The 15300-nt window shown below is 45.8% G+C and overlaps 1 protein-coding gene across 1 annotated transcript; it reads right to left on the bottom strand.

The window, feature by feature from the left end:
* Nucleotides 1–8044: 8044 nt before the first annotated feature.
* Nucleotides 8045–14949, bottom strand: LOC134528961 (uncharacterized). Its single transcript, XM_063362628.1, has 9 exons — nt 14821–14949; nt 14389–14757; nt 13021–13821; nt 12661–12813; nt 12373–12597; nt 11653–12237; nt 10865–11517; nt 10573–10763; nt 8045–8055 (listed from the first exon to the last, which is right to left on the bottom strand). Exons 1-9 carry the CDS (start codon nt 14947–14949, stop codon nt 8045–8047), a joined length of 3117 nt encoding a protein of 1038 aa, XP_063218698.1.
* Between the last annotated feature and the right edge of the window lie 351 nt (nt 14950–15300).

The following is a 15300-nucleotide window of genomic DNA, read 5'->3' as shown; positions in this document are numbered from 1 at the left end:
CCTGACCCAAACAATTTATCATTAATTTTTGCTTTCCGGCTATTCACAAATAGTTGTCCCAATTGTTGCCATCTAGCTATTCACAATTAGTTAGTCCTTTACATAGCACAATTTATTTTTTTTGAAGTAATAATTTACAAACAGAAACATATCACTTGAGTTCTCAGTACAATTCATTTTTTAAAAAATAATATTTAGGCCAATAAATAAATTAATTTTTAGCATGCATAAGCCTGTATCTGAGTTTGCAAATGGGTGTAGTAATTTTGCATTTATAAATGTGAATAGCTTTCACCATAATTGTTCTCCAACGTTCCCAGCTTATCTAGCCTAAAATGTATATTACTTGAGTAAGAAATCCTTGTTAGCTAAGCTGTCATACACTATTATTGCATTGTTTTAACTTGTCTCATCATTCTGGTTAATTTACCGAGGTTAGACATATCTTACCTATCCATTGTATAATGCATATATTGTCTTAAGAAACTTTTTAGCTTTATATACTCTATAGCATAAATGTTCAGTTTTAAATCCAAAACGGAAGTAAAATAAAACTTAAAGTTGTTTCCTGATATAAATGATCATGAAAATAAATACACTGCAGAGAGTAATTAAGCGGCCCGCCTACCCGGGCGCACGTAGATGCAGTTTCTATAGCTTCAGAAGAAAACACGCGATTGATTAGTTCTGTTTCCGTACTCCGTCTTTAAACTCTATTTTCAGGAGAATGAAGAGGGTTATCCGCGTATTTTCCGAATAATGTTTGGGCATGAAACGCCCGGTAAAGATTTTTGAACGCGCCCATGGGTGCTGAACCATCATCAAAATAGAAAATCAATGTTTCCTTACAAAAAAAATTATTACTGAACATTTAATTGAAAACTTTCCTATCTATGTACGTACTCCTCTTTTTTGAATTTTTCAACGTGTTCAAATTTCTTTTTAAGTATTTTATTAAAAATGCGTTTTTCTTTATTACACATTAATCTTATTTTTTCCTCAATATAATACTGTGGTTACCGCCCAGATTCATAGTTATCCTGTGCACAACGAGCAGAGTGCGCGCCAGTTCAGAGCATTGTGCTTAGAGGCGATACCGCGCTAGAAACACAAGCGAGCGTCGCACCTATTATCCTGCCTCAATAACACAGGTACATTCCCTGACTAGGCGGGCCCCTTAAATCGTGTTGTTTGGTAGGACTTGAGTTTTCATAGAATCCCATGTTGCTGAGCCACTTTGTAGTATAAGTTGACGTCAAAACAGCCACCTTCGCAATGAAACACTCATTTGTTTGCCTGATATATTTTATTTTATAAATGTTGTTAAGTTTCTGCAACATATAATTTCTGCATGTTGCTTTGTAACCCAGTACAGGCCATGATCTAAAAAGTGTCATGGAATAACCTCGAAATTATTTGTCTCATTTGTTTTGTTTTTTTCCTGGCACCTACTAGACCACTACTTTAAGGTAAGTGCTTCCAAAGAGTGCTAGAGTGCTCGTTTATTTTTTTTAAAGCAAAGATATAATTTATTCAGTTAACTGTTATTTATTTAGTGTATAGTACCCGTATATTTAATTAAATGGTTAAATTCATTAAACCATCCAGAAAATTAATTGAATAAATATAAAAAATTCATTGTTCAAAATGAAAACAAAATATCGTTCTAACAGCTAGGACAGATGGGGAAAAACCAATATTGCTTTAAACGCAATTGATATAATTTTAAAATTATCAGAATGTTTTGTTGAACATCCTTTTATCTGTATTGCTTGGGCAGCAAGGTTTACACAATTAAAATAAGAAAACAATGCTCTCTAATATGGAATAAATATCACAGATGACAGAAACATTATTGAAATATAAAATAGTTGATTCTGTACAAAAATATTAGTGAAAACTTAAAGAACAATCTTTTTCATCTATGTACTTCTCTTATCTGCAGTTTTTGACAATTTTAAGTTCCTTTTGAAGTATTTTACTAAACATACACTTTTCTTTAATAAATAAAGGCTCCTTTTCCCCAAAACCTATTTATATTTCAGACTGATTGGTTTTGTAATAGTTTGAAATACTTATGTTTTAGGTCGTAGTGACTTCAGATACTTTCAGCCCACCAATAGAAATGTACCGGTACCTAACATTTCTTAACCCTGTCGACGCTGACTGAAAAATAAATAACTTTATTTCACGTGAGAAAAGTCGTGCAGCCCCAAAATTTGTTGGCGCAACATTTAGGGGAATTATTCTGATGTCATTCTTGTGCTAGAATATTTTTGGATTGAGGATCAAAGAGGAGAATGGCAGAACTGCGAACTGGCCATAATTCCTCTAAGGCCGGTATTCCAAGACTCAAAAATAAGGAAGGGTTTAGGTGTTGAATATGCCAAACCTGTACCCTTACCGTATTCATAGTGTACGATTTTTAGGGAGCGGATTTTGGTGTCCTATCCGTTGCCAATCTGTATCCAAATTTCCAGGCATGCTCAGAGCTCACTTTTTCTGTAATTTCGTCCAGATGACGGACCTACGTCTGGTGCCTTTACCTCTGATATATTCACTTTCGTAAATATCCGGGGACTTGCCAAACGTATTGGTGTGATAAATGAAACTTTATAACAGCGAAACTATCGTGGAATACATTTTTTACACTTTAATGGACATAACAAGAAATGATAGCTACTTAAAACGGACTTGAGAAAATTAGACAAACATAAAATAATTCGTGCGGCGGCGCTGCTATCTCTAGGATTTTTGCCGTAACAATTGTATCGAGGGTTGCGAAACGTCCACTAGAATGCATTAAAACCTCAGGGCACAGTTTATTAAGACGGTTGCCGTTTTGTTCTCTTACTAGGATTCGCTTGGAAACGTTCTGGAATATGGCACGAGTAGAATATATTTGCCGATCCTGCGGCAGGGTTTCTGGAGAGAAGCTGAGGAGCCGACCGCCATCTTGGAATATGAAGTCACGGGGGCCTAAATTGATGTCCTTTGTCTTTGGCAACTGACCTTTACCTTCAAAATTTGCCTATAATTGTTCAAACATGAATCAAAATTGTCCAAAAGTTCGCTTAAGTGACATAAAATTTTCATATTTAGGAAACAAATGTCGTCAAAATATCTTCAACAAATAATAACTTTTAATATTTCCCTTTTTGAGGGAAAAATTCCAGTTTTGGGAGAAAATGTCTCATTTTAGTTCTCAGAAAATACAGATGGCTTGAAAATTTCCAAAAGCGGCTTAAGACTAGTAAAAATAAGCTGCTCTAAGATTTTGAAGTTATGAAATTGACAGTCAGGATAACGTCATGGACGCCATTTTGAATTATGATGTTGCCTTTGCAATTTTCGTTATGGCCGCCATCTTGTATCTGCAATTATTGAACTAAAAAATGGAAAAAAAATTTAACATTTAAAAAATTCATTAATGCAATTTTAATGAAACGCACTTACGTCATGGAGTCCTCGGATCGAATCCGGCGAGGTCAATATAAAAAAATGGTGACGGATTCCCCCCCCCCCCCCCTGTAGTGGTAACTGTCATAGTGACCCTCACCACTTATGGCAAGGAGTATATTACGCCAAAAAGTATGATGTCACGTCCACCACCATGGCTGCCACCTTAAAAATCCGTAAATATAGAGCTAGAAATTCAGAAAAAATTCCAAAATTTATAAAAATTCAGCAAATAATTTACTGATAGATGAGATCGATTATTGTTGTTGGTTTGATCCTTGCTCGATTAAAAATATGCATTAATAAATATGACATCAATTTTCAGGAAATTTTACAGGTTCGAGAAATAAAACAATGAAATTACAAATACTTTTTTTAGTATATTCACTAAGTAATAAACAAGCTAATTCCTAGCTTTTTCCGATGTCTGGAGTCCCCTTAGACGGCGATGCGACTCCTTTGCAGGCCTTGACATGTGTTTTCAGGGCAGTTCTACATGATACTCTGCTGACCAGGCACGTAATAGACATTTAATCAGTTTGTTATCACTGCCAATTAACTAAAACTTATATTTTAATTAATTCCATCATTTTATCTGTTTTAATTCATTGGTTACCTATCATTGCTGAAGAAATATCTTGAATTGATAAAAAAAATAATCACAATTTTTGTAGATTTATTCAGGTGTATTAATTTTAGAGACTATTTCATGAACTATTTGAATAACCCTGCAATTCTAATTTCAAAACTTATATCTTTCTGTGAAGTTTCAGTGTTTAAATAAATAACTAAACGCCAGTTTCACTATTCTGCCCTTTGCTCCACGAATCAATAATCTTAGCGCAAGAATGATCAAGGTATTATCACTCTAAACGTTGCGCCAACAAATACTGTGAATGCACGAACCTCGCACGCATGAATTGAAGTTCATATGTTATCAATATGAGGCAAACAGTGGCAACATTACAGAAGAAATTTTAAGTTGAATTCTATCGGTGGGTGGGAGCGATTCTATGATCGATTGAGACCCGGGGAGCAAATGGTTGACGCGGTTGCCGCAAGATAGCAGCACATGCGCGAATTTCCTCAGATCTGTTTTTTTTTTGTTGATAAAGTCTTGCAGCCACTTCCCCTACTTAGGGTTAATGACCACAACTCCCACACCCCACTCGGAGCAGCGTCAATCTTACACGGCACAAACACAAATAAAATTCACTAAAATCTTTAAAGCCGCATAGCCATCCTGACATGCTCTCGCACCAACTGGGTAGCAGGTAAAATAAATACAAAAGCTTTTAAACCTGAAATTAATACAGCAAAAAATACTCAATGGCAGATAGAGGTAGTTAAAAGAATAACTGAAATATTGTTTAGTTAAATTTAATGCAAACAACAAAAAGGAAATAGAATATCTCACAAGGTAATCAAATAATGGATGTGAGATTGTAATATGCCAAAAGATAAATACTTTATAAATATACCTAATTTAATATTAAATACTGTATCAAAATAACTCAGAAAAATACAATCACAATATTTATTAAAACAACCTGGAAACATTTAGTATTACTCTATGGGCACTTATTACATCAATATGAAATTTAAAAAATGCCCGAACATGAAATACTTATATAAGATTTCATTAGCCAAGTTTATGATTATGAGCAATATATATTGGGGGCTCCGGGCACTGGGGCTGGGTGCGGTGCCGGTGCCGGCCGTCCTATAACGTCACGGCGGCCATCTTGGATGATGATGTCACCATTGCACTTTTCGTTACGGATGCCATTTTGAATTGTGAAGTATTGGTGGCCATATTGGATGACTTAGACCTTCTTCTCGACAGCCATTTTGTTATTCCGCAAAAGTGTATTGTCGCCATTTTGAATTCTAGAACTTTCAAGAATCTTGGAAGAATGCGAGACTCATTAATGTTGCATATTTCGGAACGGCTGCCATCTTCAATGCTAGAAACATAGCCATTTTTAATATGGCCGCCATCTTGGATTCTATAAACATTGTAATTTACATTATGGCCGCCATCTTGGATTCTATAAATGCTGTACATTTCATTATGGCAGGCATATTGGATTCTAGAAATATTGCATTTTTCGTTACGGCCACCATTTTGAAATATTAAATTATTCCGATTTTAAGGGATTTTTTTAAATTAATAAAAAACTATTATAATTTTAAGAATTAGTACTTCCGTCATATTGAATATTGTCCACCTTCATAAAAGTCCGTACTTGTTATCCGATTTTAATGGGAAAAAAGTATAATTTTTTTTTGAAATTTACATTATAAAATATTTAGGGCAGATTTCACCATCGCCGGTTAAGGAGTTTAAACATTGGTTAAGAACACTTAAACATCGTTTAGTTGTGAATTATATTTCACCAAAAGTTAAACAGTGTTTAAGTTCGTTAACAGTTGTTTAACATTAACCGCCCAAATTCGGGCGGTTAAGTCTTAAACAGTTGTTTTAAAGAGGAGTTGTGTCTCGTAATGGCCGCGCGAATGTACGATTTAATTTTTGAAGAGGATGATGATAATGTGCGAAGAAGGCCTAGATGGGTTCAAGAAAGATCAAACTATCTGGACGATTATGATGATGTTGACTTTGTCAAGCATTTTCGGCTCTCGAAGCATTCAGCTGAAATCGTGCTTCAGCAAATTGAACATCAGCTATCTTTTCCAACACAAGAAAAGTAAGAAAAAGTTGGTTATTTATTGTGTGAACTAATGTAGGTATATATATTGAATATCTTCGTCACAATTTCCCAAGATTTATTTTTTTCTTTATTTGTAACGGCATCCGTTTTTTTATTTTCTATTGTACTCGCGTGTTCTTGAACCAATTCAACTAGCAGTTCCTTTTCATACGAAGTAAAATTAACAGAACGTTTGCGTCTCTCACCCATGTTTCAAAACAAATATTAAATTTCAATAGCGCACTTTATTTTACATCACACCAAGCTGCAACACATACGTAACAATATAGCATCGCCACCGCCTTCTTTATATGAATCTTCTAGGCGAATAAAACTTAAAACAAGGTGTAACTAATCAATGGTAAGAAATGCGTGGTGAAATGAAAAAGCTTAACGGTTGTTTAAGAACGGAGTGTTAACTTTAAACAACCGTTAGTTAACACATTGTTTAACGACCGCATGGTGAAATTGGCCCTTAATGAAAAGAATGAAGCAATTTTGAAATTTGTCTGCAAACTTGAAAATTCGCAATTATTATACTATAAATTCGGAAAAATTTACAAAATTCATAAAAAATTTACCTTATTAAAATTTGATAGTAAAATTTACAAAAAGGTACTACTGGATGCAAACCCGGCGAGATAAATCGATTAAAAATGATGATGGATAATTCCTACATAGAAGTCCTCGGCAGACTGACCTCCCACCACTAATGCCACTGCAGATATTATGTCAGCCAGTATGATGTCATGGTGGCCATCTTGTTTTCGTCTGCTGGAGGCTGCCATCTTGTTTTCGTCTGCTGGAGGCTGCCATCTTGTTTTCGTCTGCTGGAGGCTGCCATCTTGGATCCGACATGTAGAATTCATCTGCTAGAGGTTGCTGTTGCCATATTAGTTTAATTTTTACTCGCTAGAGTGTAGTAATTATTTATTGCAAGGGCACCATCCATCTTGGAATCTGCCATCTTGAAAATCTGTAATTTTAAAGCTAGAAATTTGGGAAAAATTCCCAAAATCATCAAAAAATTTACTCATTAAAATAATGATCTACCAGATCGCATACAGTGCTTTGTTTGAATATTGTTCAATACAATAAGTTAATTTAATGTAAAAACAGTAATTTAATAAAAAAAATACTAAAAAGGCACAGGTTCAAAAAATAAACCACAGCAAAATTACGAATAAATTTTATATGTAAGTTTCACAGCACAAAACACAAACAAATTGCTAGTGTTTCTCAATTTCTACAGCCTTCTCAGAAAACAAAGCAAGTCCATTGTATTAGTTTTCAGGGCAGTTATACATGACAATAGTTTAACCAGGCACGTCCAGTCAGCAACAAGGCAAAGCGAGTCCTTTGCATACCCCATTTTTCACTGAGATATCAAAGGCACAGTTCCATTTCTTCCTCAGTAGTTTTCGGCTTTTCCTCATCATGCTCATTTTGGCGAATCTGCACCATGTTCATCAGCTGAGATCAACTTTCTTTATTTCCTCCTTAGCAATATGGATTGTTCTAATAATATAGTTTCTATATTTTTCAATTTTAACATTTTCATTTCTTTCAAACATATTTTTCTCTTGACTTGACCCTATGCTCCACATTTCACCGGGGGAGTATGTGCCGCAAATCAGTAACTTCTCGGCACAGTTTTACCCTTTTAATTTATTCAAGAGTTTGACGAGAGTTAAGTGGCTCAGATTGAAGTTTTTTCTATAGTTTCTTTGGAGGCCCTCCCAAATTAAAACTTTACCGAGTTTGTAGTACCCGACTGGTGCTTCAGCACTGAGCGGCCGGTCACGCTACACTGACACGTGCTGGTTTAGCAGCAGGTAATATTTTTTTTCCGCCTGACCTCATGCACAGCATTAGGTGACACCTGCAGGAACCCCGCTTTCAGTCACACCACCGTGCCTTCCTCTGGTATGATTAGGCACACCTGCTAAGACTCCGGCGTAGTGTTTGAATGCGCCTGCCGTGCCTGAACGCAGCCGGCGTAGCGTAGCACCAGCTCTCCCACCCCTCCCCACATCATATTGTTCTCGGAACCAGTGCTGTGCTGAATGTTTTACTTTCCTCCTCCCCCGGGCCGTAGAGCCATCCGCCATGTTGTCGCCAGCATCTTTCCTTTTTGGAGATGTCCAAAATTCCTGCCCACGCTCGTCGCGCTGCCTCTGACGGACATCTAGTGGGCGAGTCGGAATTACAGTCGCCCGCCCAATGTCCAGCGGCCTAGTATCTAATACTTAGGGACTTTAGTTCCAAGACTTCTCGCATGGAGCACCAACTCCTGGCCGGCATGGCGGGTCCTCCCTCCACACCCACCGCCACCTGGTTCTCTTGTGAAGGTGATTCATGTTAGGAAGTCACCGTCCACTCATGGGCAGTTCTTGAGGTGCGAGTGGACATGTCGCTACCAAGGCTCCAGGCTAGCTGTTTTCTTTAGCCCTCAAGTGCTTCAAGACTTTTGTTTGAAAGATTTAGTTCCGACAGAAGGGATTTCGTTCGCCATTATTTTTTTTTCTTTTTCTTTTATTTTCTACTTCTGAGCTTCATGTATTGAACTAGTGTTTTATTATATTGTTTTGTACGGTGTTGTTCTCCATTTTCAGCAAGATGCGCCGATTTTCCTTCTCTACCCACCACTGCGGTAAGTGATATACAGCTGTACTCCCTTATTAATTTTCTGCATTTAACGAGGCAATTGTTCTACCCTGTTTCTCCCTTTCTCCGTTTTTATCTCCGCGCTTTCTTGTCTCTTTGTGTAGTGGGTTCTGGTTCCTGGACCAAAATTAAACTTCTGTCTCCAGTCCCATTCACTTCGCCCGATGGCTTGTAATCACTTCACCAATTTCCTAGGTCCCACTGATGAATGACGTCAGTGGCTGATACCAACAATCAACTAGCAAGTAGCAGCTAAGTCACACCGAAATTTAAGATATAGTAGTCCGTACAACTATGTAAAACACATTCGCAGTTTCTGAACATACTTGAAACTACATTAATAAGAAAAGTCAAGATCTTCCATTGAACTATGACGACCTGGTTTTACCTACAATAATTACTTGTATCAAAAATAATTTTTAAGTTATTGACTAAAATAAGCTCCTGGGCTTTAATTAAAATTAGTTTGTTTCCATTGTATTTGATTTTTTAAATAATAAATGAAAGCTGGCTAGCAATTTCTTAATTCGAGATTACTAATTGTTTTTAACCGAATCTCTACTAAAAGGTAAACGTCCATTTTAATTCTTAAACATATTATAATAAATGGTTAATTAAATAACTTGTTTGTCGGACTGGACATCTTCACGAATGTGATTAAATAAAAAAAAAATACAACATGAGAACAAACCTACAAATATTTTACAATTCTTTTCTTACCCTTAAATAGGCCCTAATGCCTGAAGTGAGATATATTATTCTAAGCAACTGTATATACGATCCACTTGTACAAGTTATCCCATATCTGTACATAGAAAAAATAGAGCGAGGTACACTAGCTCCACCTCTATGCAGACAACATTTATTTAAGCCTTATCATTTAAGTTTACCCAGCACGACCTTATCTCTTAACCAGTTTCACTATGAGGAGCCTAAGTGTGTCACCGCCAGGAGTACCACGCCCCTAACCACCAGTCAAGGTTTGGATGGTTTTATGATAAAGTAAAGTAGGGCTGCAGCGTAGCATGTTTAACTTCATCTCAGAAGCCTCGTCCGTGGCCCGAGCCTAATTTTGAAAGAGCGAAAGGTGGCAGGCGAACGTTATTTGAATTTACTGGGTGTTGATCGGGAGTGTAAATGATTTGGATGATTACAATTTTGCGTGTTAAGATAATTCAGTTTGCTGGTTTTGAAGTTTAATTATTTGCGCAGGGAGGTAGCTGTTCAGTGTGCGGAATTTTAGTTATTTTGAAAGATTATTTATTTTGGCATCAGTGTTTTTGTGCTGGGCGTTGTTTATACTGAGAGATTTCGTAAAACCATTCGCCACTTAAAAGAAAAAGGGTGAAGGACTTAGAATTGGACGGGTCCCCTCGACCCATGGGTAGCTCCGGGTGTGCTTGGGAAGGCGGGGCAGCACTAGGGCCAGCATTGAGGCCAGCACCTGATCTCCCTCGCTCGACGGAGTGGGGCTGGGCAGACTGGGCATCTCTGTGGCCAGCATTGAGGTCAGCACCTGCTCTCCCTCGCTCGACGGAGTGGGACTGGGCAGACTGGGCATCTCTGTGGCCAGCATTGAGGCCAGCACCTGCTCTCCCTCGCTCGACGGAGTGGGGCTGGGCAGACTGGGCAGCTCTGTGGCCAGCATTGAGGCCAGCACCTGCTCTCCCTCGCTCGACGGAGTGGGGCTGGGCAGACTGGGCATCTCTGTGGCCAGCATTGAGGCCAGCACCTGCTCTCCCTCGCTCGACGGAGTGGGGCTGGGCAGACTGGGCAGCTCTGTGGCCAGCATTGAGGCCAGCACCTGATTTCCCTCGCTCGACGGAGTGGGGCTGGGCAGACTGGGCATCTCTGTGGCCAGCATTGAGGCCAGCACCTGATTTCCCTCGCTCGACGGAGTGGGGCTTGGCAGACTGGGCATCTCTGTGGCCAGCATTGAGGTCAGCACCTGCTCTCCCTCGCTCGACGGAGTGGGACTGGGCAGACTGGGCATCTCTGTGGCCAGCATTGAGGCCAGCACCTGCTCTCCCTCGCTCGACGGAGTGGGGCTGGGCAGACTGGGCATCTCTGTGGCCAGCATTGCGGTCAGCACCTGCTCTCCCTCGCTCGACGGATTGGGGCTGGGCAGACTGGGCATCTCTGTGGCCAGCATTGAGGCCAGCACCTGATTTCCCTCGCTCGACGGAGTGGGGCTGGGCAGACTGGGCATCTCTGTGGCCAGCATTGAGGCCAGCACCTGATCTCCCTCGCTCGACGGAGTGGGGCTGGGCAGACTGGGCATCTCTGTGGCCAGCATTGCGGTCAGCACCTGCTCTCCCTCGCTCGACGGAGTGGGGCTGGGCAGACTGGGCATCTCTGTGGCCAGCATTGAGGCCAGCACCTGATCTCCCTCGCTCGACGGAGTGGGGCTGGGCAGACTGGGCATCTCTGTGGCCAGCATTGAGGCCAGCACCTGATCTCCCTCGCTCGACGGAGTGGGGCTGGGCAGACTGGGCATCTCTGTGGCCAGCATTGCGGTCAGCACCTGCTCTCCCTCGCTCGACGGAGTGGGGCTGGGCAGACTGGGCATCTCTGTGGCCAGCATTGAGGCCAGCACCTGATTTCCCTCGCTCGACGGAGTGGGGCTGGGCAGACTGGGCATCTCTGTGGCCAGCATTGAGGTCAGCACCTGCTCTCCCTCGCTCGACGGAGTGGGACTGGGCAGACTGGGCATCTCTGTGGCCAGCATTGAGGCCAGCACCTGCTCTCCCTCGCTCGACGGAGTGGGGCTGGGCAGACTGGGCATCTCTGTGGCCAGCATTGAGCCCAGCACCTGCTCTCCCTCGCTCGACGGAGTGGGGCTGGGCAGACTGGGCATCTCTGTGGCCAGCATTGAGGCCAGCACCTGATCTCCCTCGCTCGACGGAGTGGGGCTGGGCAGACTGGGCATCTCTGTGGCCAGCATTGAGGCCAGCACCTGATTTCCCTCGCTCGACGGAGTGGGGCTGGGCAGACTGGGCATCTCTGTGGCCAGCATTGCGGTCAGCACCTGCTCTCCCTCGCTCGACGGAGTGGGGCTGGGCAGACTGGGCATCTCTGTGGACAGCATTGCGGCCAGCACCACCTCTCCCTCGCTCGACGGAGTGGGGCTGGGCAGACTGGGCATCTCTGTGGCCAGCATTGCGGTCAGCACCTGCTCTCCCTCGCTCGACGGAGTGGGGCTGGGCAGACTGGGCATCTCTGTGGCCAGCATTGAGGCCAGCACCTGATTTCCCTCGCTCGACGGAGTGGGGCTGGGCAGACTGGGCATCTCTGTGGCCAGCATTGAGGTCAGCACCTGCTCTCCCTCGCTCGACGGAGTGGGGCTGGGCAGACTGGGCATCTCTGTGGACAGCATTGAGGCCAGCACCTGCTCTCCCTCGCTCGACGGAGTGGGGCTGGGCAGACTGGGCATCTCTGTGGCCAGCATTGAGGTCAGCACCTGCTCTCCCTCGCTCGACGGAGTGGGGCTGGGCAGACTGGGCATCTCTGTGGCCAGCATTGAGGTCAGCACCTGCTCTCCCTCGCTCGACGGAGTGGGGCTGGGCAGACTGGGCATCTCTGTGGACAGCATTGAGGCCAGCACCTGCTCTCCCTCGCTCGACGGAGTGGGGCTGGGCAGACTGGGCATCTCTGTGGCCAGCATTGAGGCCAGCACCTGATCTCCCTCGCTCGACGGAGTGGGGCTGGGCAGACTGGGCATCTCTGTGGCCAGCATTGAGGTCAGCACCTGCTCTCCCTCGCTCGACGGAGTGGGGCTGGGCAGACTGGGCATCTCTGTGGCCAGCATTGAGGCCAGCACCTGCTTTCCCTCGCTCGACGGAGTGGGGCTGGGCAGACTGGGCATCTCTGTGGACAGCATTGCGGCCAGCACCACCTCTCCCTCGCTCGACGGAGTGGGGCTGGGCAGACTGGGCATCTCTGTGGCCAGCATTGCGGTCAGCACCTGCTCTCCCTCGCTCGACGGAGTGGGGCTGGGCAGACTGGGCATCTCTGTGGCCAGCATTGAGGCCAGCACCTGCTCTCCCTCGCTCGACGGAGTAGGGCTGGGCAGACTGGGCATCTCTGTGGCCAGCATTGCGGTCAGCACCTGCTCTCCCTCGCTCGACGGAGTGGGGCTGGGCAGACTGGGCATCTCTGTGGCCAGCATTGAGGTCAGCACCTGCTCTCCCTCGCTCGACGGAGTGGGGCTGGGCAGACTGGGCATCTCTGTGGCCAGCATTGAGGCCAGCACCTGATCTCCCTCGCTCGACGGAGTGGGGCTGGGCAGACTGGGCATCTCTGTGGCCAGCATTGAGGCCAGCACCTGATCTCCCTCGCTCGACGGAGTGGGGCTGGGCAGACTGGGCATCTCTGTGGCCAGCATTGCGGTCAGCACCTGCTCTCCTTCGCTCGACGGATTGGGGCTGGGCAGACTGGGCATCTCTGTGGCCAGCATTGAGGCCAGCACCTGATTTCCCTCGCTCGACGGAGTGGGGCTGGGCAGACTGGGCATCTCTGTGGCCAGCATTGAGGCCAGCACCTGATCTCCCTCGCTCGACGGAGTGGGGCTGGGCAGACTGGGCATCTCTGTGGCCAGCATTGCGGTCAGCACCTGCTCTCCCTCGCTCGACGGAGTGGGGCTGGGCAGACTGGGCATCTCTGTGGCCAGCATTGAGGCCAGCACCTGATCTCCCTCGCTCGACGGAGTGGGGCTGGGCAGACTGGGCATCTCTGTGGCCAGCATTGAGGCCAGCACCTGATCTCCCTCGCTCGACGGAGTGGGGCTGGGCAGACTGGGCATCTCTGTGGCCAGCATTGCGGTCAGCACCTGCTCTCCCTCGCTCGACGGAGTGGGGCTGGGCAGACTGGGCATCTCTGTGGCCAGCATTGAGGCCAGCACCTGATTTCCCTCGCTCGACGGAGTGGGGCTGGGCAGACTGGGCATCTCTGTGGCCAGCATTGAGGTCAGCACCTGCTCTCCCTCGCTCGACGGAGTGGGACTGGGCAGACTGGGCATCTCTGTGGCCAGCATTGAGGCCAGCACCTGCTCTCCCTCGCTCGACGGAGTGGGGCTGGGCAGACTGGGCATCTCTGTGGCCAGCATTGAGCCCAGCACCTGCTCTCCCTCGCTCGACGGAGTGGGGCTGGGCAGACTGGGCATCTCTGTGGCCAGCATTGAGCCCAGCACCTGCTCTCCCTCGCTCGACGGAGTGGGGCTGGGCAGACTGGGCATCTCTGTGGCCAGCATTGATGCCAGCACCTGCTCTCCCTCGCTCGACGGAGTGGGGCTGGGCAGACTGGGCATCTCTGTGGCCAGCATTGAGCCCAGCACCTGCTCTCCCTCGCTCGACGGAGTGGGGCTGGGCAGACTGGGCATCTCTGTGGCCAGCATTGAGGCCAGCACCTGCTCTCCCTCGCTCGACGGAGTGGGGCTGGGCAGACTGGGCATCTCTGTGGCCAGCATTGAGCCCAGCACCTGCTCTCCCTCGCTCGACGGAGTGGGGCTGGGCAGACTGGGCATCTCTGTGGCCAGCATTGAGCCCAGCACCTGCTCTCCCTCGCTCGACGGAGTGGGGCTGGGCAGACTGGGCATCTCTGTGGCCAGCATTGAGGCCAGCACCTGATTTCCCTCGCTCGACGGAGTGGGGCTGGGCAGACTGGGCATCTCTGTGGCCAGCATTGAGGCCAGCACCTGCTCTCCCTCGCTCGACGGAGTGGGACTGGGCAGACTGGGCATCTCTGTGGCCAGCATTGAGGCCAGCACCTGATCTCCCTCGCTCGACGGAGTGGGGCTGGGCAGACTGGGCATCTCTGTGGCCAGCATTGAGGCCAGCACCTGATTTCCCTCGCTCGACGGAGTGGGGCTGGGCAGACTGGGCATCTCTGTGGCCAGCATTGAGCCCAGCACCTGCTCTCCCTCGCTCGACGGAGTGGGGCTGGGCAGACTGGGCATCTCTGTGGCCAGCATTGAGGCCAGCACCTGCTCTCCCTCGCTCGACGGAGTGGGGCTGGGCAGACTGGGCATCTCTGTGGACAGCATTGCGGCCAGCACCACCTCTCCCTCGCTCGACGGAGTAGGGCTGGGCAGGTGGGCTACCACTGGGGTCATTATTGCGGACAGCTCCAGCTTTCCCGCGCGTGATTTAGATGGGCTGGGCACCAGGGCCGTCGATAGTGGTCTTCCGCGCGCTAGACGGATGTGCAGAGGCCAGCGAAGAGCCGGGAGCAATAACCACAGACTAGTGACGACGTCATTAATGCTTGTGTATTGTTGCGGGTATAGTTTCTTCACCCGCGTCGTTTTTCCCGTGCTTCCCGACTTTATATCATGTTAACTCCCGAGTGCCCACCACCCGCTATACATCGAAGCATTTCCAGTTGCCGTACTACAAGGGGATGATGTTCTGCGCGCGTCATGCGACCAGCTAGTTTTTTTTAAGCAGTTTAACAATGGGATGGA

The sequence above is a fragment of the Bacillus rossius genome, chromosome 2, assembly GCF_032445375.1.
Source record: "Bacillus rossius redtenbacheri isolate Brsri chromosome 2, Brsri_v3, whole genome shotgun sequence".
In the NCBI taxonomy this organism is placed as follows: domain Eukaryota; kingdom Metazoa; phylum Arthropoda; class Insecta; order Phasmatodea; family Bacillidae; genus Bacillus; species Bacillus rossius.
The sequence above is the reverse complement of the archived record's forward strand: the minus strand, read 5'-3'. Positions and strand labels throughout refer to the sequence as shown.

Coding starts and splice junctions, on each gene's coding strand:
- LOC134528961 (XM_063362628.1), bottom strand. CDS start 14,949: ATGACCCCAGTGGTAGCCCACCTGCCCAGCCCTACTCCGTCGAGCGAG. Junction 13,822..14,388: donor CGTCGAGCGAGGGAGAGCAG/GTGCTGGGCTCA, acceptor CCGTCGAGCGAG/GGAGAGCAGGTGCTGACCTC. Junction 11,518..11,652: donor CGTCGAGCGAGGGAGAGCAG/GTGCTGGGCTCA, acceptor CCGTCGAGCGAG/GGAGAGCAGGTGCTGACCTC.